This window comes from Micropterus dolomieu, linkage group LG20 (assembly GCF_021292245.1).
Source record: "Micropterus dolomieu isolate WLL.071019.BEF.003 ecotype Adirondacks linkage group LG20, ASM2129224v1, whole genome shotgun sequence".
NCBI lineage: Eukaryota > Metazoa > Chordata > Actinopteri > Centrarchiformes > Centrarchidae > Micropterus > Micropterus dolomieu.
This window is the reverse complement of record NC_060169.1, coordinates 5,624,828-5,651,617: the sequence shown is the minus strand read 5'-3', so window position 1 is coordinate 5,651,617 and position 26,790 is coordinate 5,624,828. Positions and strand designations below refer to the sequence as shown.

The following is a 26,790-nucleotide window of genomic DNA, read 5'->3' as shown; positions in this document are numbered from 1 at the left end:
CATGCACTGTGAGCTGTAAGGTCTTATATAGACAGGTGTGTGGCTTTCCTAATCAAGTCCAATCAGTATAATCAAACACAGCTGGACTCAAATGAAGGTGTAGAACCATCTCAAGGATGATCAGAAGAAATAGACAGCACCTGAGTTAAATATGAGTGTCACGGCAAAGGGTCTGAATACTTATGACCATGTGATATTTCAGTTTTTCTTTTTTAATAAATTTGCTAAAATTTCTACATTTCTGTTTTTTTCTGTCAAGATGGGGTGCTGAGTGTACATTACTGAGAAATAAAATGAACTTTTTTGATTTTTGGAAAATGGCTGCAATGAAACAAAGAGTGAAAAATTTAAAGGGGTCTGAATACTTTCCGTACCCACTGTATATATATAAAAACATCTCTTCACGTAAAAAAAAGACAGAGATGTAAGATGAAAAAAGAAAGTAAGAGCAATTGACAAAAAGCAACAGTATCATCCGATGAAGTTTAGCTTCATTGCAACTCTATCATTATTATAATGTTCTATTCCAGTCTAACAGCCTTGTTCTTGTTCTAATGATAGTTTTGGCCAGGCTGATGAGCTGCTTAGCAGGTAAGGAAAAAAAGATCATACCTTCCAGCTCACTGGCTTCTTTAATGAGCAAAGCAGAATGTCATTTTCTGGCTGCTGGACACAAAAGCAGTATGAGTCGTATCATTACGAGATCTTTAGGGTGGAGAGCTCCTGTTGTCTCCCCTCCTTCATTAGTCAAGTGTGTAATGAAACAGACAATATTTCAGACCCTATGTCGAACTGTACACTTGATTGTGATGTCAAATGACTATGAAACAGGTCTGCTATCATCAGCTCTTCAAGAAATCAGCATAGACAATGTTGATGTTTATGAAACAGAAGCTTCCGAGGAGTAGAAAAGGACTTGTTGTATTTCAGAAGACTGTAAGGCTCACTAAGCCACTAGTTTACTTCCTGACATCAATGTGCACATAAACAGCAACTGCAAAATGAGCACAATGGGAAAAAAAGGAATGTGCAGCATGCATACAAAAAACAAAAGACATACAATTTAAGAAATATAAAAAAAAAAAGTTTTAAAGCAACAAATTGAAAAAATACACATTAAAAAAAATAATAACAGTTACAATGCAGTGTACAATCAGGGTTAAAAGAGTTAAATGGAAAATTAAATATAGGCTGAGGGTTTGAGCAAATAATTGAGTTACAATTATTTTGAAAAGAGAATAAACAGAGAAGTACACTTAATCTACTCTCTCTAGCTAGTCTGTACTCGGGACCATAGCAATCTTTGGGTCCACTGAAACTCAAAAAACCCTCGGACACTACAGAGAAACCAGGACATGTCTGTCCACAGACCCCTTTCATCCAGTTATACTCTGGACCCACCTGTGCGTTTACAGGTGTACAGTGGGTCCTGCAAATCACTCAGGCGTGAGATTTAAGACCACTTCCTTCACTCTGTTCAGTCTCACTCATTATCTTTTCACTCAATTACCTACTCATTTCTCACCGTGTAAATACTTAATTAAAAGCAATGGTAAAAAGCTAAAAACAGGACAGTAAAAGTTACAGTGCAGTATAAGTTATCGATCTACTAGTTAAAGGCAGTGGTAAAAAGAAAAATCTTAAATATTTAATTAAAAGCAATGGGGAAAAGAAAAGTCTTCAGTCTTAATTTAAAATAATTGACAGTTTCAGCAGACCTGCAGTTATCTGGGAGTTTGTTCCAGATATACGGAGCATAATAACTGAACGCTGCTTCTCCTTGTTTAGATTTGACTCCGGGGACAGAAAGCAGATCTCCCACAGACGACCTGAGAGGTCTGGATGGTTCATAACGAAGCAGAAGATCAGAAATGTATTTTGGCCCTAAACCATTTAGTGCTTTATAAAATAACAGCAGGATTTTGAAATCAATTCTTTGACATACAGGAAGCCAATGTAAAGACCTCAGAACTGGAGTGATGTGATCCACCTTTTTGGTCTTAATGAGGACTCGAGCAGCAGCGTTCTGAATCAGCTGCAGCTGTCTGATGGATTTCTTAGGGAGCCCTGTAAGGACACTGTTACAGTAGTTTTTCCAGGTCTTGCTGAGACATAAGTCCTTTAATCCCTGATATATTCTTCAGGTGATAGTAGGCTGACTTTGTAATTGTCTTAATGTGGCTCCTCAAATTCAGGTCCGAGTCCATGACTACACCAAGATTTCTGGCTTGATTTGTGGTTCTTAACATTACAGATTAAAGTCGAGCGCTGACTTTCAATCGTTCCTCCCTGGCTCCAAAAACAATAACTTCAGTTTTATCTTTATTCAATTGAAGAAAATTCTGGCACATCCAGCCGTTGACCTGCTCAATACAGTTACTCATCACCCGTATGGGATCATATTCCCCTGGTGAAATGGTAATGTAAATCTGTGCGTCATCTGCATAATTATGGTTAACTTTTAAGGACACCGAGACCATTTTACACGCCTTCATTTCATCACGCATGGATTATTGCAACAGCCTTTTCGCCTGTTTAAACCAAAAATCTATTGATGGACTCCAGACTGTCCAGAACTCAGCTACAAGGCTTTTAACCAGAACAAAGAATTATGACCACATTACCCCTATTTTAGCTTCATTATACTGGCTCCCAGTATGTTTTAGAATTGACTTTAAAATTCTATTGATTACTTTTAAAGCTCTTCATGGCCTCTTGCCTTGTTATATTTCTGAACTTTTAGTCCCATACACACCAGCACGTACCTTGAGATCCTTGGGCAGAGGTCTATTGTCTGTTCCAGAGTCTCGACTGAAAACTAAAGGGGACAGAGCGTTTGCTGTCAGGGCCCCGAGGCTCTGGAACAGCCTACCCGAGGAAATCAGGTCAGCTGAGTCAGTGAACTCTTAAGTCCCTTCTTAAAACATACTTTTATAGGAGAGCCTTTCCCGATCTTATTTGACTTTATTTTATTCTATTTTACTAATTTTATATTCATCTTGAACGTGTATTTTAGTCTTTTCTTTTCTTTATCTTGTATTGTTTTTGTATTATTGTTTTTTGGGTATTATTGTCTTTACACTTGTTAAAGCACTTTGTAACTTGTTTTTGAAAAGTGCTCTACAAATAAAGATTATTGCATATAGCATATTTTGTTGTTTTTCATAATCTGAGCCAGTGGAAGCACGTAAATGTTAAACAAAAGAGGTCCCAGAATGGAGCATTGGGGAACTCCACATCATTTTTGTCAGCTCAGATGTGTAATAACCTATAGACACAAAGTAGTCCCTGTGCTTTAAGTAGGATTCAAACCATTTTAGTACTGTGCCAGAAAGTCTAACGCTGTTTTCAAGTCTGTCTAGTAATATGTATATGACCGTGTCGAATGTAGCACTGAGATCCAATAATACTAAGACTGAAATTCTGCCACTGTCAGTGTTTAAATGGATGTCACTGAAGACCTTAACAAGAGCTCAATAAATTTTTCACTAGTGTTTTCAGTGATATGCCGTTATGTGATCACCTCTGTTTGTATATTTGTGTGCACGCAGATAGCACTCTTTAAGAAAACACAGGAATGATCAGAGAGAGCAACCTCAGTCACCACAACCTTGGAAATGTTCGGACCCTTGGAGATGACCAAGTCTAAAGTGTGCCCCTTATTGTGCGTGGGCCTTGTCACATGTTGAGTCAGTCCATAATTATCAAGAACACAAAACAGTTCTTTAGTCCCTCTTTCCTGGGGGTTGTCAACATGGATGTTAAAATCACCAACAATAACCACACAGTCAAAGTCAATACAGATTATAGACAGCAGTTCCCCAAAGTCATCAAAAAAGTTTGCACAGTATTTAGGGGGCCTGTAGATATTTAGAAAAATAGCTTGAGAAGTGGAATTCAGCTGAAGAGCCACATGTTCAAAAGAAGCACAATTCCCATAAGACATCTTTTTGCATTCATCATTAAACAAAATGGCAACTCCATTTCCTCTCTTATGCACTCTAGCTTCACTCATGAAACTGAAGTTGGGAGGGGTAGACTCGATAAGGACAGCTGCACTGTTATCTTGGTCCAACCAAGTTTCAGTTAAAAACATGAAATTAAGATGATTATAAAATCATTGATTAAAAATGTTTTTCCTGCCAAAGACGTAACGTTTAACAAAGCTAATTTTAGTGTGTTAAAAACATTATCTGGCCCACTTTTTTCGACAGGCTGCGGCTGACGAGGAATTAATACTAAATATGATGGATATGTTGAGTGCTTCCTGTTTCTTAACACATTCACCATGCTTTTTCTGTTACCTATCAAGACAGGGATGGAGAAGACTACCAGAACACTGGGCCCCGGCTTGTCCTGGGAAGAGTCATGAGTGCCATTTTCCTTGTAGCCTGGACCCAGCACATATCAGACAGAGCTTACTGGGCTTTTTCGCCATTGCGGAGTGGGAAGGCGGGTTGTGCGCTGTATTTGTGACACGTGTCAAACCTGAGAGACTTAGAACCAGTGGTGGAGGTGGACGGTGAGGGGAGTTTAGGGTAGAGAAAATGGGAGTGGAGTGAGGGAAGGTGCGGGGAGTAAATTTTGTCCCAGCTCTAACCAGGTCTTCCATGTGATCAGTGAAGTCCAACAGGGGGGAGAGGGGAGAAAGGGTATCTGGAGATAAGGGTGACCTAGATGGGGATTGGGGGGTTAAACATGGTGAATCCTCACTGTTGGTTTTCAGTGAGGGAGGTGGAGGCTCTTCCTCTTGACTCAGTTGTCTCCTGTGATCAGAGCTCTCTTCCGGCGGGGGCTGAGGTGGCTCTCCTTCAAGGTTTCTGGCATGTTGTGTTATATATTCTTCTTTCCTCTTGTCTCTTGACCTTGGCAGAGGGAACAGATGAGTGACGCAGAAAGTAAAACAGGTTGGCGCTGAACAATTTTACTCCTGACTTGTTAAGGCGAAGTCCATCTGCCTTAAAAAGATGTCTGCGGTCCCACATAAAGTGAAAGTTTGATGAAATGCACTGAATGGACAGTACATGCCGTTGAGAGCTACGTTTTCAATGCCATCAATCTGCTGAATCTCTCAGCTCCTCTTCGGATTGGCGGTATAGGGCCACTGATAAACACCTCAGCATTCAAAGAGCTGACTGCGTTCAACAGATTATTAAAGTCCTCTTTCAACACTTCAGACTATTGCTTCACAACATCATTGGTCCCAATGTGCAGTATGATGTTTTTCACAGTAGGATGTTCAGCCACAATATGCAGGATTCTTTCTGCCAAGTCAGACACCGTATCCTTCGGAAAGCAGAGTATTTTGGTGTTCTTACTGCACATGCTTCTTACATCGTTTACAGCAGAGTCACCCACAATCAGACTTTGAGGCCCAGTCGTTAGCTTTCCCTGCATCCTTTTACTTTCTGATTTACTCTCAGTCCTTACCCTTCTGTGTGAGGACGGGAGGTTATCGAGGTCATCAGACGGAGGATCCAGGGTCCTGCAATAGTGGTGAAAATCTGTTCTGCTGTTGCACACTCTGTTGTTGGGGAGGTTTGTTGCTAACTCTCCCTTTCGCAGCTGTCCACGGCTGTGTCCTACTAAGAACAGGGGTTGAAGAGGCGCTCTGCCTGGATGATAATGCAGGCCAGCCAGTCGCATCACACTTCTCAGGGCGCTGGGTTCTGCCCGTTACTCGTCCTCCCATTTCCCCAGGAAATGATTTACTCTTAGGCTTTGCACCAAGAGCGTTCCAGGGAGGACTCCCACTTTCAGATTTATTACCCAGTACACAGGCCTCCTGCTTCTTGGTAGTCTTGTTGGTGCTAATTAGCCGTGTGTTAGCATGCTCTTGTCCACTGTTTTGGGTCCATGGTAAAGTGGTGTCATTCCCACATAGTCCATTCACTTCCACATTCACTTCTAACCTGTGGATCTTGGTTTCCAGCACTACAATTTTCTGTAGAAGTTTGTAGAAGTCATCCGTGGAGAAGGGGGGCATCTTGTTACTAATTAGCATTAGCTACAACTCCAGTCACTGCAGTACAGGCTAGTGCTATTGATAGGCCACACTCGCGTAGCACTAAGATCATAAAAGCTTTTAAAGTATGGCAAGAGCCAACTTTATCTGACAGTCCCAGTGATTTAAAAGTATCCAAGAGCTGCTGATTTCTAGCAGAAAAAAAAGAGAGTTTAAGCAAAAGAATGCAAGCAGAGGCAAGAGCAAGCAGCAAAGCATCTGCACTGTAAGAAAGCAGGAAGCAAATTATTTTCAGTGACTAAACCAGTTGATGATTCAACTAATAATTTCAACAGTGCTCAAATGCAAGCTTCATCTTGACCTGATCATGGACTGAACATAATGCATTTCTCACATAATCTGGAAGATATTCTTTACAAAATTTAAAAAAAATGTGATCTGTTCCCAGTTTGTGCCCATTTTAGTAACATTTTATCAGACTGTTTTGCCATCAAGACTGATAGTCAGCTCTTTTGAAGACTTAATTAGGACATCATTCAACACAACCACCATGAGACAGAAAGAGAAAGAAGATGAAAGAGGCAACAGGGAAAGCTAAAACATTAAAAAGGGTTATTTTTAAAGCAAGTATTCACGCCATAACTAAAACACAACAGCCTCATTTGTGATTTGTGAAAATGTGTGCAGAGTGGCAATGAGCAGTTCACCACTGTTGGAGGTTTAAAAAAAAATAATAATAATAATAAACTGGCCGATGGAAGTTTATTCCTAATGAAACCAACAACAGACCCTCTTCCAGCCACAAAAGCAGCTCGTTTAGGCTCTAGCTACATCTTAAACAATGATGCCCCTGGATGATTTATGGGCCAAATGAGATGAATAATGTACATCAGACTACATTGTTAGTCAAGCATGTGGTTAATTCAGGCCACGTAAACGCATCTTCATTACCATGTCTTCATGCTGTTCAAGCATCTGCTCCTCTAACTGTGGCTAAACCAAGTGTCCGCTGGCCGCCGTCAGTCATTGTACAACTGATTCATTGAAGGTATTCACAACTGTTTATCATTTTAAACAGTTTAGCGGAAACCTTGGAGGGATGGTGGAAACTGGTGCTGTGGTCTAATTACTCATTATTTTTCAAATTGCCAAAGGAAATATCAGTTGTGATTGGGATCAAAGTTGGTGTCTTATTACTGTTTGGCTCAAAGGGTGCAAGTTTCACTTGCTTGCTTTATTCTTTTTTGTTGAACAGTTGCACTAGTTTGGAAGAGAAGACATCAGTCAGTAGAACTGCACTGTGATCAATGAACATAGAAAGAAAGGCTTAAAATGTTTAGCATTAAAAAAAGGAACGAAATAAATTTACCAACTGGCATTTTTTGGTTTGACCTGCCGGTGGAGCTACAAAAAAAAGGTCAGAAGGATTCTTCCTCCAGTGTACATAAAGCAACAATAAATGATCAAAATCCAGAAATTAGTTTTTGACATACTATACTTGTCAAGTTTTACAGTCAGGTTTTCCTAATAACTCTGTCATACTGAACAATTCTGCAGCATAAGATTTATGTGAAATGCCAAAGTTCAGTGCCAATGCAGGTGCTGATGCATGTCCTTTATGTAGTGAAGCCAAACATGGTCTGTACCATATTTCATGCTAATTCATTTAATAGTTTGATACACTTCATCGGAGGCATTTTATGGCAATCAAATAGTTGTTGAGATATTTCAGTCTTCAGCTGGACCAACCTGCCGAATGACCAACGTACCGCTGGTATGGTTAATAACCTTATAACATCTGCAAGTGTACCTTATTCTTACTTATCACTCACATTCTTGTCTCTGGGGTTTGGCTATATAGTACAGCTCTAACCATTGTCGCATGTGCCCCATAATGATTCTGAAGGAAACAAGAGCTAAGAAAAATACTCAGCAGATTTAAAAAATTTGTAAGATTTCCTCTTATTTATATTTGTCTTTTACGCTATATCGTATTGGCATGCGACAGACTAAAGAAAGACTTTCAGTGACAGTCTGACAGTGCAGTGATTCAGACACGTCTCACCACAGCAAATGGAGCTGTATAGATAAATGTGTCTTCTAATCATTGATCTTGAATAATAAGTCAAACATTGTAAAATGAGGCTTGACTAACACGAATCCTCTCTGAGCCTCTGACCTGACACTAAAAATTGCAAATGAGATGCTATTGTTATTCTGTTATTCAGTTTATCCATAAGTAAAGCTTGTCACTTATAAGTGCACAAAGCCTGTTTCTGTGACACCCACGTTCTCCCAAACAAAAACCTCCAGCAGATATAATACAATACTAAACACACAAAATGTGCCCTTAACATAATTGCTTATACATAAAAAGCAGCTGTAGCCTCAGACACACCAGACAGGAGCAAAGAATTTCTATCGGAAAAATATTAAAGGACAATCACAACTTTGATCCAGACGTTCCCCGCTGTGGCCTTGCTTCAGGGAGCTCAAAAGACAGAGACGCAAGCCCACGTTTTCCGCCTCCTCAGGACCAGGTTTATGCTCTCCACACTGACCGCTTGCACCAGTATGCCGCTCAGGTGGCTGTCGTCTCTGCAATGGCCACCAAACCCATGGCTTTCTCCCCAGAGTTAGTTCCACAGACAGCGGGAATGCTATGAGGGACGCTCTAACTCTCATGACGGCTTAAACGGTGGCTTCGTCCAGAATACTGGTAACTAGGTAAACCCTAACCTCTGGAGGGTTTGCAGCTTGTCTGGAGCTGTTGAGTCTGGATCTGTGGTTGCAAGTCACCTGCTGCCCCTGTGTTCCTGCTTGACACCCTCTGTTACAATTATTGTTACTAGTCCTATTGTTATTATTATTATAATCATTAACATTACGATTATTATCATTAACACTACTATAAATATCTACCATTTTTCATTCAGTCTATAGCAACATCACCTTTACTGTCTGTACTTCTGTGTGTATATTGTGTAGGCTGCCTCCCTTCCCTTTCTCTGTCCCTCTCTCGCTCCCTCTTTCTCTCTGTTCCTCTCTTGCCCTCTCTCTCCCGCCCCCCCCCAACCGGTCGAGGCAGATGGCCGCCCACCCTGAGCCATGGTTCTGCCTCTTAAAGGAAGTTTTTCCTTGCCTCTGTCGCCTAGTGCTTGCTCTTGGTGGGTCTGTAAATATCACAGAGTGCAGTCTAGACCTGAGATAACTGTTATTGTGATTTGGCACAATATAAATAAAACGGAATTGAATTAAACTCTGTTGTCACACGTCGTGTGACACAGCACTACCTGTGATGCATTTGCTGGGCATGATGTCTGCGAGTCACGTGGTTGTCCCCTTGGGACACATGAGAAAAATTCAGAGATGGTTCAGCCATCTGCGCCTCGACCCAATACAGCAAAAAAGATGCATGCTGACTATCCTGCTCTCTCTGCAGTCACACATCTGGCTTTAACCCCCCCATGTTCTGATATCAGGGGTTCCCCTCGGGAGAGTTATCTCACACATATCAGTGTACACGGACACATTTCTCTCCAGCTGGAGGGGAATGTCAGTCTGAAGTGGTTGGAGGAAGGTGAACAAAGCTCCCATCTCTGCACATAAAAAGTTTGGGGCTGTCCATGGTACAGAAAGTGTGAACGCACTTTGCTTTTCTACTGACAAACAGACATGTCATAGTAAGCAGAGACAACATGACAGGGGCATACAACAACCGTCTGGGTGGAGTGTGCTTTGCTGGAAAGAGGCAGAAGCCTCCAACAAATTTGTCCTATTAGTTTTATTTCTCATTTTTCCAGAGCATTTTGCTGTTAATTTGCATCTCTTTAAGATGTCTATGAGATGTTGAGTAGAAAAATTATCTCATCAACTTAATTGATGTAAACTTAATTAAAGCACAGTATTGAGAGAGTAAAGGAGACAACTCTCATACATACAGACACAATAACATGCAGAACAATGTCCAGGGTGTCATTTAGGTTGAAAATACTTTGCCAAATTAACAGAAGTGAACTTAGCTCTCTTTACTTCATGATCATTGGTTTCTCAGATCTTTGTTCTAATATTCATCTTTGTTAAATACAGGATTCTCTTCACACTTCTACTCATCTCCTACAAAGCCTCAACCTGGCCCTGCCCTACCTCTCCAATCTCCTCACCCCGCCACACCTCCACTCCTCATCTCAGGTCCGCGGATGCAACAGCACTAAAAACCATAAGAAAAAACGCCAGACTCAGGGTCACGGGACCATTTCTGTTGCTGCACCCTCCCTCGCCACATCTGACAGGCCAACTCCATGCCTTCTTTCAAACAGGCACTCAAAACCTAACTTTCAAGACTGCATTCCCCAGTTAACTTCTTTCCTCTCTCCCCCCTCCATTCCTTTTTATTAACCAATTGCTTTCATCTTACCCCCCAATCGTAAATCGTCTTTTAGTACTTAGAAAAGCGCTATATAAATCTAATTTATTATTATTGTACTAATATATATTGTATTAATATACTTCTTGCTAAATCTCATTTTGGGCTAGAGACAGATAACATAGACCTACTAAGTGATTGAGACACAAAGAGACAGAAAACAAAGTCTGGCTATTTTAATAACACTCCCTGGATCCCTTTTATGTTTCAGTAAGAATGTAATAAACACATACATTATGTTGTGTGTTTAGAAATGTTTGTTGGATATTTCTGTCTCAAAGAATGTGGCCATGCACTAATCAGGGCAAAAGCATAACCAATTGATAAGCTAAATAACTTGATACCATTTTAGTCCAGAGCTGTCTCCATGACAACTGACTATTTGTTATTTTCGAATCATTTTTGTCCAGTTAGTAATGAGGTTAATCCATGATGATGTCAGTTAGCCTGTCCAACATTTCCTTTAGCCCCACTATCAGCCTTTAATTTGGAATATAACATGGTCAAATTACAGAATTTGAGTATACTTTAAAGATTTACATGTTCACCAGTGGATGAACACTTTCTATTTTGGATGTTTTATGAGCTTTCCTCTATCAGGCAGGCACCACTATCAGGCCAAAATGCTACATCATCCATTAAATATGGTCTTTAATTAGCACATAAGAAAGTTAGCTGAGCACATTAAATGCCTATGGTGGTGAATGATTTGATTTAAATGACCATTTGATCTTTCATCTAGCTCAGTGGACTGTGTACAAGAATTTGTTTTCCACCCAGGTAGAGGGAGCTAGAAGGCACAGAACAAAACAAGTGAAAAGTGGGTTGAGTAGATCTTGAGAGGCGGTAGCATTTGTTTGGAACCCACATCCGTGCTGCACCCCGAAGGTAGGAATGGACAAGGATAAGCTAATTGTGTTCAACTCAACTCTGCTTGAAGGTTGGCATTAACATCACATCTGAAGATCATACATGCAGCAGAGACCTGGCTGGGTGCCATATTAGAAGGAGCACATAAAAGTCGAAAGAGCTGGACTGAAGGAACTGAACAGTGCTGAGAGTAGCAATGGCCCTCATGGAAACACCAGCGAGTCTGCCCCTTCAATGACCTTCTGCGAGTAGGGGACAACCACGTGGTTGCAAGTGACAGGTAAAGCCAATGTCATTACTGAAATTAGCTATTCACATTCAAAACAAAGAGCTGACTCTGAATATTTGATAAGGGAGTATGTACTGGGTGTCTGCCACTAATTCAATTAGTAAAATTTGGGGATAGCAATTACATACAACAGTTATGTCAGCTTCTGACCTTGTTCCACTGTGGCACTACTGCCAGTAATATCACAAAAAAGTGTGTGGGGGAGAGAAATGACCTACAGTGAAATGCATTTGAAAATGATAAGTGGAGGAGGTAGAGGACTGGAAAAGTCATTGACTCCGTTTGAAGTAACACACTGCATCACTCCACACATCTGAATGCAATAACATTTTGTATCTCAATACATATCATTATTTCTAAATGTCTGAGTTGTTCATTGAAATGCTCCAAAAACACTGTCAAAGCAAAACGGAGATTTCTTTTTTCAACTCGTCAGGTGAGTCATTACCTTTTTTGTATAGCGCAGCAGGCAGAGAAAACAGCAATTTTGGTCTGGATGTCAGAGACTTTGACTTCAGAATGTAAAAGTGGAATAAACAAAGCTGGTAGGTATTCTGACCCTAGACTTAAGGGCCAGCCACACCAGCATTTATAACAGCAAAACTAGAATCATAATGGAACCATCTGTGGATCTGTGGATTCACTTGCAGTTTAACACCCAAATGTATTCTGTTGACAAATAGCAAACTGTCTTGACAATGCGGACCTGTGAGGGAATTGAGAGCCAAAGAATCAAAAATGAGGGAGAAATCTGTTATATTTGATTGTAAATTGCCCTGCTCTGTTGGAGAATAAACTGCTCCACTAAACACACACAAAATGGTTTGCCGTGAGTGGTAAACAAGAGTGTATTGTACAAACACATTCCCAACTGAGGTTGAGGTTTTTCTTCATCTGGTGACCAGAAGCGCAAGTACTGACGTTACCAAGATTCCAGAATTATCTACAGTACTTCACAAGGATGCATAAATTAATTTTGCTGTGCTACTTTTTGGGCACTAGCTTGTCACTGGCAGTAAGAGCTGGCCACAACATTATATTTATAAATTTTGTATTCCTGACTGTTAACAGCAACTAAGATGAATGAGGACTATTCTAATGGTACTTTGAACAAGAGCACTAATTTATTTCAACTAAGCTGTGGAAATTTGTTGATTACTGATTTCAATATTCGGATGGTCATCTTAAGCCTGAAAGTAAATAGCGCTCCCCATGAGGAACTCACCCAAGTCTTTTAGGAGTTTCATCAGTGAAATTAATATTCCCACTGATATTTACGTCACATCACATGACCCACTAACTTAAGTAAATGTTTACTTTTGGTTTCAGAAAGACTCACAGCAGTCTCCTGGGTGACAGTCTTGTGTTTGACCCATCCATCCACCCTGGCCTCCTCCCTACGTGGACTTTCTCACTCTTTATACTACCTCACCTGACTTCCTCCTTTGCTTCCGTCATGATTACTACCACCACTAGAGGTTGATGCCTTACAATTAAAGTAAATATGGGTCACAATGCAGTGAACTTAAGAAATCAAGAGACTAACTTTAAAATTATGTTTAGGAAAAGTAACGGAGAGCTCAGCTTTGCCAGACTTATGTTAAAATAAATTTGGGACAGATAGTTATTTCCAGTCAAGTCCGGTCAGGCTTTATAGTCATTCTTCACCGTACAAGTATACATCTGAACGAAATGTCGTTTCGTACAGACCAAGCCGCATAAACAATACATGAATAGACAACAATAAATCACAACATACTAAAATAGACAGAGCAATTCAGCCCTCAAAACCATTCACCCAATACACACACAAAAATATAGTGCACAGTAAACGGTAACAATACACAGTAAACAGCAAATAGCAGTGAACAGCAGCAGTTGCATTGACAGATAAAGACAGATAAAGTCCTATATACAGAACATAGTGCTATTTGACCATAGCGTAAACTAAGTTGTCAGTGTACAGTTGTGCATGTGCATTTTAATGCCTGTTGTCCATTTAAAGTGCATAGTGCACAGTTATTTCTATGTTCTTGAGTCCTTTGTAAATGGGGGGCAGATGATTATGGGGGTGAGACATTGGCTGGCATCGGGGTATACAGGTCACACAATTTAGTGCAACAATGTCCCTAACTGGGATCATCTATAAGGGTAACAACAAATAAAGATGTTATGATTATGAATATGTTAAGCTGAACTAATGAGCTTTGAGAGAAACCAAATTAATCAATGGTCAGAAGAAGCATAATTTCCAGAAGAGAATGAATATTACCATAGTCCTTATAGGCAAGTCCTGCCACTCAGCAGCCATCTTGGTAATGCCTCCAGGCAGTTATTTCGGACTAACAATAGGCTCTATCTGAATGAATGGCGAGAGAGCCATAACTGCAGTTTCAATGGTCACAGTGACATAAAAACTGCATGAATAGAATGACCAGTAAAATCTGTTAAAAATAGCTAAAAAAGTTTGCAACTTTACCCCAAAATAAGGTTTACCCGTGTGCACTCTGACCGTGCACTCATGTAGCATGAAAATGTGTTTAGGGGGAGTAGCTATGGATGGAGGCCTGACGGTGAGGGGTGAGATTTTTTTCAGTTGGACACTTTCAAAATCTAGTTGAGTATTGCTAGTTTCTCCAAAGTTACCTGCCCCAGATTTAATGTTCTTACTGTCAATTACATTTCATGATTGATTCTAGATATAACTTTTTTCATCTCGTTATAATAATTGGTGAAGCAAGATTTTAGGCCTTTGGTCAACATTTTTTCATTTTACTGCAAAAAACAAAACAACTGCTTCCTTTAGAGTAAGTTACACATTTCCAAAAGCTCCACTTTGACTTTTGGGACAGCAGCCCAGCCTGCACATAAAAAGTGGGAAATCATGTACCTGATGAAATGGGTGTACCAGAGGATTGATTTTGTTGATGAAAGGACAGAGTGGAGGCTCGTGTTGTGTGACTTAATGGACAGGATAGTAAGATGATTAGCAGAGATCTCCAAAATCTCTGCAAGGAGGTTATCTTTTGATTTAACTCCAGCTCTAGTACATCTCTGACCTTGGAACTTGTGTTACAGTATTGTACAACTTGATATCCTCTGCAATTATTATTTTCATAATCTAGTTATCTATTCATATATCCACTCTCATTCTAACTAATTGTTTTGTCTATAAAATGTCAGTCCTTAAAGTGCTAAAAGAAAATGGGCATTTTAACATCTACAAAGTAATGACAACTGAGGAAATTATATCTGTTGATGAATACCATATCACATGGTTGAATAGTCAGCTACTAAACAGACCTTTAATTGAGATTAATTTGTCAACTGTATTTTTCTGAAATATTTCTCATATTCAAAATTATATTTGCAGTGAGCTTTTTGTTATTAAGAATTTGCTCATACCTTTAAAACTGTATTTGGATTGATTGATATTTTGATGTTTTAGTAAGTGGCTCTTACTAATATTATGTCATGTCGTTCTGTGTTCTAGTATATTAGCATTTGTATTAATAAAATTCATGATTTTGATAATTAATGTTCATTTAGGGAGTATTTTTCCTCTGTACAGAGTTACCATGTTCACTGATAGGCTTCATCTCATCTGAAAGCAACACTGCCTCTCTGTGCTCCCTCAGCATGTTGCCGCCATGTCTTTACCTCTATATATATATATATATATATATTTCTGTTGGATCGATCTCAGACCAGGACAGCTGAGGATAGAGACGTGGGGAAATTTCCATGAACTCTCAAGTTTCTGATCCACCTCAAGATTAAGTCCAAATCCTAACCCAAGGCAAGAGTCCTTCACTAGGACACAGTGACATGGTACGGTCAAATAAAATGGCAGGTACAAATTGAAGATGTTGCCCTGTAGAGAGCAGAGGATTTGCTTGTTGTAACAAACAGCTTTAAAGACACAGACATGCGTCGCAGGGATAAACTGATCAAGTCAGTCAAATAGAGAATAATGTTGCTGTTTCTGCTTTGCTCCATCAATGTGACAGAAACAATTAATCTGATTACTAAACAATAATTTTGATTATTCCAATTAATGCGTCGATTCATTATTTGCATTGCTTTAAAAATCATGTAAAAGTAGTCATAGGCGGTTGTACTATTGAGCAAAGGTGGGCAACTGACCTGGGCCTCGTGTCTGTCTCTCTATGTGTCGATTTTTAAAAGTGTGAATGGCATATTGAGTGACTGACGACTTCACAAGCCGGCCTGGTTGTGTAGATATTTTTAGGTTGTGACACTGTTCTCCCGAACGTGATTTTATCGCTTTATGCCTGCTCATCCGCTGTTAGAATCCGAATCGTCTGAGTTTTCCTGTAGCCGCGGGTGAATCCTTGGGTCGGCTTGTGGGTGTATAATTTTGGACGCTTTGCTTGGCGGGAGGTTGCCTGGGGGAATCTACTTCTCCAGACGACTGTTTTCGCTCATCGCTGGTCTCCAGTAGAGTGGTCACTCATCAGGGCCGATTTACCGGCTTCCCCGTGGGAGGGTGTCCCGTCTCTGTGCTAGTTTGCACAACCCCGGAGAACTCTTCCTGTTTACACCGTGATGTCATTCATCGCCAGGGCTGGATCCGAGAGGGAGAATCTGGCTTGGATTGATACCATCAATAAACCGGAGTAACGTTCTACGTTTTTCCTTGGTTCTGCTAGCAGCAAAGAGTCAATATGGTGCTTTTATAATTTTATCTTTGACCATTACCAGCTAGGTGATCCACAGAAATGGTGAACATGATGAGCTTACCCCACATTCTCAGAAATATCCGGGCACCATTTGGAATTTTGGTCCTATGGACATCAAACTCATCTGGAATCCACAGATGGATTACATCTGTGACTACAGAACTTTCTATTTATTTGATCTTGTTAGGTTACTTGATCTACATGATTGGTTTCAATGTTTTTCTTTTTATCTTCATTCTAGAGTACTGTTTTTATAGAAAAGTAGCACTGTCAAGATACAATACAAAAACAAAATGTATAGTTGTCCTCCTTCTTATACTCTCTGGTAGTCTTCATCCTAACCCTGGTCCAGTGCTTAATAATTTGAAAAATCCTTAAGAATTCAAAACTAGAGCAGGACTAGGGTTTAGTCATATTAATGCCCGAAGTCTACTCCCCAAACTCAATTTTATACAAACTTGGGCCCACTCAACAGATACTGATATTCTTATAGTCTCAGAAACATGGCTTAGTAAATCTATTTTAGATAAGGATATAGCAATCAAGGGCTACAATGTCTACCATTGTGACCATCCCAGGAAGAGTGGTGGCATTGCCATTTATATAAAAAATTGTTTTCCTTGTAACATTGTGTATTCGGTATCCATTACTAAGCAGCTAGAGCTTTTAGCGTTGAAGCTGGAGCTCGCATTGGGGCAAACAATGACGGTCATAGGTTGCTATAGACCACCCTCAGCAAGTACTGAGGCTCTTTGCTCTTTAAATCATCATCTATCGAGCATGGAATTTGGAGAGGTACTTTTAGCTGGGTATTTTAACGTGGATTGGCTGTCTTCCATTTCAGATGGTCTTAAATCTGTCAATGACTCTTTTAATCTTGCCCAATTGATTGATAGTCCAACTCTTTACTTGATTTGTTTTTAAATAATGCTCCACACAAATTCTCAGATATAGGTGTGTTTGCAAATGCAGCCCTGAGTGATCAATGTACAATTACAGCAGTTAGGAATGCTAAAATCCCAAAACAGAAGGCTCAGATTATTTTCAAAAGGCATATGAAGCATTTCTGTGAACAAGCCTTTTCACATGACCCGTTTCATTTTGATTGGAACAAAATCTTTCTTATAGATGAAATAGAATTGGCGAGAACTACTGGAACTACTTTTATGATGGTTTTCTTAGGATCATAGATAAGCATGCCCCTGTACGCAAATTTAGAGTTAAAGGCCAAAACAATCCCTGCTTGTCAGAGACCGCCACCAACTGCGGGAACAACCCTCACGAGCCCGCCGCTCCTCCATGCAATGCTGCAAGCACTGGTGGTGGATTTAGCACGCAAGCTGCATTTGAGGAGCCTATCCAGCAATCTAACTTTGTTTTTCCTAGTTGACATTTTGGAGCACACGTTCAATCGTGCATTCACACTAGCTTGGTTTAACACACAGAAGTGGCTGCATTATGTGGCTGAGACCAATCGAGTTTTGTGTTTTGCTTGTCTGAAAGCAATAGAAAAAAATCCAACAACTTATCAATGCAGACAGTTTTAGGGCAGACAGGCGGCTTTGGAAACTGGCGTAAAGCCATTGCAAAATTCAAGGAACATGAACGATCCAAGTTACACATGGATTCAGTTCAAAGACACGCTGCTTTGGGTAATGTGCCCATCAATGCCCTCCTGACTGATGCTCTTGCCAAACAGCAGGGGACTGCTCGACATGTTTTGGAACTACTGTTTAGATCCATTAGATTCCTGGGCAGCAAGGGGATCCTGTTGGGGGTGACACCACACCTGATGGAATACTTTACGAACTGATGTTGGAACGCACCTGTGACCCTAAAGAACGGGAGTGGGTGATCAGAAGAGACAAATGGATATCCAACACCATACAAAGTGAAATTATCCAACAGTTTGCCCATGCTATTCAGAGGGATATTGTTGCCTGTTCATCGAAATCCAGATTTTATGGATTAACAGCTGATTAACAGAACAGTTCTTCTGTAATTTGCAATTTGTTGACAGCAGCCTGGAGTCTAACCCTTTATTTTTGGGATTTTATAATGCACAGGGCAGCACTAAACTCTTTTCTCTTACATCAAGGATGTGTTTTTGAGACTGAACATTCCAATCGAACGCCTTGTAGCACACTGATAATATGTCCGGGTGCTTTCAGGAGTGCAGGCTCGCCTCAAAGAATTATGCCCTCAGTCAATGCATGTACACTGTACCAACCACACACTGCACTTTGTTATCCAAGAAGTTGATTGTGAAGTGAGTCTTGTGGCCGATACTTTGAACTTTGTACGGGGTGTAGCTACTGTAATTGGAGAATCGCCATAACGCAAAGAGCTTTTTGGGTCGCTTTTTGGTTGCAATGAGGTTACAGTTAACATCCTAGGCCTTTGCCCGACGAGATGGTGCGTCTGCACCACAGCCATCTAACGCATCTGTTTCTCCTACAGTACTCGTCTGGCTACACTCAATTTGCTGAAAGATGACAAGAAGATTCTCAGAGGAGACAGCAGATCAAAGATTGGGGGACTGTGGAACCAAGCCCAAAAAGGGGAGAACATTTTTCGGTCTTCTCTGTTGCCAAGCACTGTTCGCCCTTGGTGCACTTGAATGCGCGAATGTGCTCAAAGATCGAGATGATGAAATTGTGGAGGAGATGGTCCACAAGTCTGAAGCATGTGCCTCAGAGATGGACCTGAAAATGCCAGACACCGCCGCAAGAGTGAGCAGAACCCCGCACCGCTTTAGCCAAACCTAGGAACCAGAGGCAGTGGCGCACAATGCAGCAACAGTGATTTGGTGACATGAGATTTAAGAGGCTGTTGACTTGGTGTAAGGGGAGCTGAAGAGTGTAATAGTGGCAGCAGGAGGAGGAAGTGTTGATTTGGAGCCCCTTCAGCTTCCCAAGGAGCTGGACACAGAGCTCCTTAATCTCCAGCTCAAAATGCTTTGCAATGTCACCAGAGAATCTCACTGTAGCACAGTGAGCGATGTGACACCATGTCTCACATGGTTTTCTACAGAAGGATGAACCTAAAATAAACATTTTGCTGTGGTAATTGCAATAAATAGATCAAAATGAAGCAGAAATAACTACATAATGATGCTTATTTGTTTAACATATGAATTCATGCTTTGTCAGCAAGAAAGCAGGACAAAAACTTTTAAAATGTGTGTTTTCTAAATGGACTTCAGATCAATCAGGATAATGCAATGCTAACTTGTTTCATAGCACAGTACAAGTAGCTAGAATCAAGATGCAGACGCATATTTTCAGAACTTACCAGTTAGTTCAACTTCCTCGCTTACTTTTTTCCAAGCAATGTCCAGTTTTGTCTGGTTTTTATATAAATATGAAGCAGTAGCATCACAGAGCTCTGGGTGCCCACAACAACAACAGTGGAAGTCAGAAACACAGAGTGGCTCGCTACTGAGAAGCGCAAGTGAAGATAAATCGTTTTAATCCCAAAAACAACAAGTAAAAAGTTAAATTTAATAAAAGCAGTTAAGTCTGTGCCCTTCGCCAGTAAATGGCCCCGTATAGAGCAGAATCTGCAGGTATTTATTAGTCCAAAAGCACCAACGCTGCCCACTGGCTTTCTCCTCCCAAGCTCCCCATTACTCAGTAGCTGTCAGTCGTCGCGCAGCAGCTGTCTGCATCCGCTCTGTTGGCTACTCTGCACACACTCTCTCAAGTTGAATATTTTCAATATTTTACACCTGCCTTATGAAATGATTGCCTTGCATACATTACAAATTTTCCTATTGAAAATATTTGCACACTGCAGACATTTTAGCCGTGTCCTGTCATAAACGGAGAGCAGTTTGTGACATATGTCAATATGGAAAGGAAAATTCACTCTGGATCCAGCGGCATCTTGTTACTCAGTTTCACACAGTGTTGGCAGTATAATGCCAGTTAGCTCACATCCGAAGGCTCGCTTTTAACCACCGGGTGTTTGCTTAGGGACCATCAATAAATTACTATTGTTATAATAGTGTTATGGATAAAACATTTTCACATCCAAATCACTAAAACTGCCTCTGGAAGTAGTCATGTCAATTTTATTTGTATAGCCCAATGTCACATATCATGATTTGCATAAAGGTGATTTACAATATGCACAGCATACAACACCCTATGGCCTAAGACCCTTGATTCAAATGAGGACCCCCCCCGAAAAAATGTATTTACTTTTATTTCATGACTCTTTGAAACCCTTCTGACTACATACAATTGATGTAAAATGTACATGGAATTCATTCCCACAGTAAGGAGAAAAGAAAAAAACTCTTCACAAAGATCCATCAGACTTTATAAATGGAGAGCAGTCTAAAGAATAGAGCACTGATGAGCAAATCTATTCTTCCAACCGTTGGCTATGTGTAAAATATCTATGCGGGATAAAGGGACATTCTATTCATTTAATGATGATGATGAGCAATGTGGGTCAAAGACATTTCAACAGTTAGTGTTTGAATTCATTATTTTGTCTGGAAGGCTTATTTAAAAGCTATTCACAGCAAAAGCAGGAGCATGAAATGACACATTAGTCCCAAAATGCTCTTTGGTAACCACCAAAGAAGAGATGTATGTGGCCAGGGGACAGAAATTTGCGGGCAAAACATTTTCATAGTTGTACTGCATTCCATTTCACTTTCTTGTTTTGTAGGTTCATTTGGAAAGAAGCCTCTAATCTTTCATTTTGAGGAACTGACACTCAACATTCTGTTATGTCAAACATGGTCTTTTATCAGGCTATGACCGCAGACAGAATTGGCCTAAATAAACCTTGAACCAGCTATCTGTAAATCATCAGTATTTTAAAATTATATTGTTGGACATGCACACAAGTTTCTTTTATTAACTTCTGAGATGAACCGTTTTATTTTCTGAAAAATGTTGATGTTGGTTTGTTAAAGCAACATTTTTTGACAATAAGGGGCTGAAGAACTCAACAAGCCACCAGACACATTACATTTTATCATTTATTATTAGGGGTCCAAGCCCGAAGTTGGCTGGGAACCCGCAAATGCCCTGTCCACTGAACACATGCTGTATATACTGCTCTCAGGCCCACTGTCCAACACAACACCAAGCAGTCATTCCATTGCTCAGCTGTAAAGTGCTTTTACGGTTATGAAGGAAAGTTAAATATCCTCCACCAGCTCTGCCTCAGATCTGTGCTTTATGGAGTTTCCTGATGGACAAATAGCTTTACTTGTTGCTAATGCTACAGTAAGCTATAGCTACTGCTAAGTGTAGCGGCAGTCATCAGCTGGCTCTGACCAAACTGGGTGGACCCAGAGGTCCAAAGCCTACTAACAGAGGTGGAAACACCAACACACCCCTAGGGCGCCAAGCTTCCAGTCCAGGCAGAATCAGCTAGCAGGACGGCTAGCTGCACGGCTAACTAAGCTAACTAGCGGCAGCTACAGTTATCAGTGCTGTGCCAGCTAGTTCCTGCCCCTCTGGAGGCTTCCGGGAAGTTAACCAATCAGAAGAAAGTGAGCTTATAGGTAGTGGGGCCTTAAACAGTCGACTGGGGGAGTCACACAGGGTGATGAGGGTGGAGCTTGGGAGTGCATAACAGAAAGAACCATCTCCACTGTCTTAAGAGTGTTGAGCTCCAGGTTGTTCTGACTGCCCCATGTCACCAGATGGACAATGTCCCACCTGTAGGTGGACTCATCCCAACCAGAGATAAGCCCAATGGGGGTGGAGATATCTGCGTATTTCAGGAGCTTGACAGACTGATGCAGCTGTTCATGTATAGGGAGAAGAATACAAGGGAACGGATGCAACCTTTGGGGTATCCAGTGCTGATGGTATAGTGTATAGAGTGCAAACTTAACATGGTGTATTTAGTTATAATGCAACACAGAGCTGGACAAACTTACAAAGGATAATAGACTGTCATCAACTTTTACGTTCAACATTGCCTTTGACTGAAACTTTAATATTCATTACGTACCATCTTGCCCTATATTTGTCTTTTTTCGTAACTTTTCCATTCTTTTAATTTGTGTTTTTCCTTTCATTTTATGTTTTAATGCATTATGTAAGGAACTTTGAATTGCCTTTGTGTATGAAATGTGCTATTGAAATAGCCTTGCTGATTCATTTTCAGTCACATTTTCCCACCTAATCACATCAGTCTGTGTATAACACAGTTTGGTTATGAAACAGGCAACAACAAAAGCAGGAGCTGTCAAGGCCAAAAAAACTCCAGTCCCCAGAAGATGTGAGGATAAACTGCACCATCTCACATTTACAGATACTTAAAACCATTTAATGAGACTTGAAATCAATAAAGTGCTGTTCAGTGCATAAATCAAATTGCTCTAAATTTCAAGGCTAATGGGTCTGCCAATTTGCTTTGAATGGAGAAATCATTACCACCAAGTGAAGTGATCAGAATAGCAGGGATATGATTTCTATGATTTCTGGGTTGTATTTTCTTTTATATTTTTTCCATTGTGCAAAGTTGCCACGAAAGCTGAAATTACTTACTGGTCAAAGTAGTGAGGGAGAACATCTTAGGGAACAAATACAATTGGATCTCTTCTTCTAAATATGTAGGGAATTACTTAATCTGCATTAGTTCTCTACAAAAACCTTGAAAAACAAACTGAAACTTTGTGCATAATCAGCATGCAAATCAAAAAACAATCTGGCAACTGCATTTCTTTGTAACCAATAGAAATACAGTCCTCATAATAAACTATCCTCATTAGTGCCCCCTGGGAAAGCCTGATTGGTAATTCTGGGCATATTCTGCTCACTGCAGTGTTTATCAGCTGTATAAAAGCATCAAATTACAAGCTTTATCGCTTGAGAATTAAGGATGAAAAACATGCACATACTGAAAAGTCAGTATCAAATGAAAGTAAATATAGTTTGGGTTTACTTTACAGCCCTTTAGGCAATCCAAACTTTAAGAGACTTTTTGTATCCCTTTTTTATAAGCTTCCTGTAAGTACCTGGCATTAGTGATGTTAAAGGATTTGAGCTTATAATGCAGAGGTCATTGCCCTTACAGTTATGATGTGCAGTGCCAAACTGAATAAACATTGTAGATAAAGAGTTTAGCTGCTGTGTTTTTAAAGTGTATTTTAAACTATATGGGGCTAAAATGCTGTGTTATTTCTCTAATGACCGGTATTGCGAGCAGTGATTGGTACTGCAGGTCATGTTGAAATGCAGTCAGGTAAACGTGATCAGGGCTGAGAGTGGCTGCAGATGAGGTGGTTGACCTTTCTGTACGACCCAGTACAACTATGGTGGGAGCAGCTTGGTAACCATGACATCCACACACTCACTTGCCTCAGTTTCTCTCAAGAAAGGCTCTGCATAAAGATCTTTATATCCTCTCTATGTATTTATAAAGGAAAATAAGTAAGTTTAACTGCAACTGACCACTTGCATTGGTTACCTGGTTAAAAACACCTACTTTATGAAAAACAACATTTTTCAGGTGTAACACACCTCTAAAGTGCCACTGTTGGTTGAAAACTGCATCTGAACATCACCGATAAGGGCTGGTAATGGATCAGCTGATAATAAGTCAGTCCAATAATGTCTTGTTATGTGAGGTACTGAGAAAAGCATTAAATGAGTAATTTCCAATAGACACAGAAATAAAACTAACACATAAGAGATAAAAACAAGATAAAAGAGACGAAGGAAATACTAAAATAGAAGCAGTAAGTCTTGAGATAGGATGACAGAGCTGTTTTATCCAGAATCTATTGGTCAGACAAGGAGGTGATTCGATAAAAAGGTGTTTTAAGGTTAAAAACAGTCAGTGTCAACTTCCCTTCAAACAGTTTAGCTTAATATCAACCTTCAGTTTTATACCACTCACAGCCACCAACCATTGATACATGGCACTAAACCAACTTATTTAATCTAATTATATCTTAATTAACTCAGCTCTCACCCAAAGAACAGTAAGCAAGCAAAAAGGTTTTAATTCCAATATTGTCCAATTAGGTTTTGATGTTCTATCCCTAATAACACGCTCCCTTTTATCTTCTACAGTCCCATCTGACAGACAGCCACTGCGGCGATAATTAATCAACAAACCACCACCCTGATGGGTATAAAAGGCGTCTGGGAAGAATCAATACTACAAAGCAATCCTCTGTGCATCATACAGCTTTAAATCGAGCAGAAGTGACAGAAAATTACCGGTACTCAAATCTACACTTCTTGTTCATTCTGTCTGTCTAGCAACTGTATTAAGAGAAGGACAAGTGATGCATTCCTGGCTCTCAGGATGGACTGAGAAGGATTGTTACAGCTGAAACGCATGTTTATAGATCAGCTCTGACTGAGTACTTATTTAGAAAGGGGCCTTCACTGCCCAAGCGACGAGGCGATTATATCACTGTTACCTTCCACTTCATTATGGAACTGTGTGAGCTGAACAGACATCCTTTTTTGTACAGTGTTGTGTGTGCACATTAATTCGTCCTTGGATGTTTCATTGTAAGCACTGTTAACAGCCTGTCATCCGAACTGAGACAGTTGCGAACAAATATTTACTTTGATAAACAAAGACAGCTCATTAGATGTATTGCTTCAAAGGAGCGTGGTAAAATAAATCAGTACAGCCACTTGTGACAAAGATATCAAGGTGTTCAGTGTGTGGCATATGTGTTTTACCTGTTACAGTCAACGTGCAGCAGTAGATGGGAGGCGCTGATGGTGAGAGCAATCTTATGCCACTGGCCGTCAGCAAGGCGGTACGGGAAGGACTCAGAGCGCGGCTTGCCTTTGAAGCGGTAGTGGTAGCGGATCTCCTCTCTCACCCTGCTGCTCTCCAGCTCAAAGTAACTGCAAGGAAAGAGGATGTCAGAGGTCAGACTCGCTAGGTTTCTTGGGCAAGGTCTCTGTTCAGTGCAAAGAAACTCACAGAATGGGTAGGGGGTCTTGTACAAAGCAGGTTTGTGAAATAAATTTTTATTCCTGAATGAGTGAGAAAGTTTTTGAAGTGGGATTTAGAAAATCCCCGAACTAGTGCAAAAACAAAAAGCCGATTGATTAGTCAAACAGAAAAGTAATGCCCCTATCTGAATAATCAATTAATGTTTTAAGTCATTTATGAAGCAAAAATGCCAATCATGATCAAGGTTTCTGCCTGTTAAATGGGGGGTTTCCTTGCCATCGTCGCCAAGTGCTTGCTCATGGTGGGAAGTGTTGGGTCTCTTTCAATAATATTACAAAGTTTTAATAGTGGAGGGGACATAAATAATGGAATTTGAAGCATTAAAGACTTAATTTCATATAATATTAATTAATATTGAATAGAAAGTCAGAATTCAGAATGCTTTTATCATCATTGTCACAAGTACAACGAAAATGGATATCCATCCTTTAATGGTACATATTGCTAAAGACAGTTTTAACCAAATACTCAAACTAATCTTTTACAAACTAAGGTTTTCCTTCTAGCAGAACAAAAATATATTTACAATAAAAATGAGGGATTGAATATAATTCATCACATGGACAATCTTTCTGTAGGAAATCAATTTTATCCAATATTTTTTTTAAAAGGCCACATTATCCTAACCCTTGAATACACACACTGTCATTACCCACCTGTCAAACAATAATAACTTGTAGAATAAGAACAGTGAATTCATGCTTTAACTAACAGCTACTTATGTGGTTTCTTAGTATAAGCTTATTGGGGTTAAGATTCCTGTCAATTTTTCTAACCAGACAGAAAAAAGAAAGATATTTCTGTCTCAATTTCACCCAATATCTTCGCACTGGTGATGTCACTGCAGGCGTTCGACCTGCAGCTCGTCTCAGCACCATGTGGGCTCTACTCTTCACCCTCATCAGCCACGCTAAATTAAGAGCCAGCCAGGCACAGACAGCAGCAGCCTGAGAGCCGCAGGCAACCAGTCATGACATTTCAGCTTCCCTGCGGCTGCAAATGACCCCAACCCTGGAACCCCCGGCCCCTCAGCACACACACTTTCACACACGTAAAATATACTGTAAGTGACACAGTTCTTAAAATAACCCCAAGATACCCAGAACCAAGACTATTAAAATATATTCAGGTGCAGAAACACACAAATACATACAAGGATCAAGCCCATTCAATACCAAATCTCAACAGCTCTCATGCATATTTATGGAAAGGGAGAGTGGACCCACTCCAGAGAATATAAATTGAGAATGTCGGACAGCAGATATATCCATCTTCCTGTTTGAAAAATGAATGAAACTGAGAAGAACTAATAATCAGAATCAGTATCAGAATTGGCTTTATTGCAAAGTACATTTTCACATACGAGGAATTTGCCTTGGCATAAATTGGTGGTTACTGTACACATGAACATCAATAGAAATACAAATATATAAAAAGTAAGGAGATCAAAAAAATTTAAAAGTATACAAAAATTACAATACAATGCTGACAAGTATGTGCAAAAATTCACAACATGAGCATAAAACACAGTTCAGCATTGTTGGAAAGTGTGGGGTCAGGAGTGTGTATGTGT

The 26,790-nt window shown here is 40.1% G+C and overlaps 1 protein-coding gene across 2 annotated transcripts in view; it reads right to left on the bottom strand.

The window, feature by feature from the left end:
- Positions 1-26,790, bottom strand: part of LOC123958845 (protein kinase C-binding protein NELL1-like) — a 282,963-nt gene that overhangs the window by 192,563 nt on the left and 63,610 nt on the right. For both annotated transcript variants that reach the window (XM_046032522.1, XM_046032521.1), the window contains exon 4: positions 24,935-25,105. In XM_046032522.1, coding sequence (XP_045888478.1) covers positions 24,935-25,105 — 171 coding nt within the window. The remainder of the gene's footprint in view (positions 1-24,934; positions 25,106-26,790) is intronic.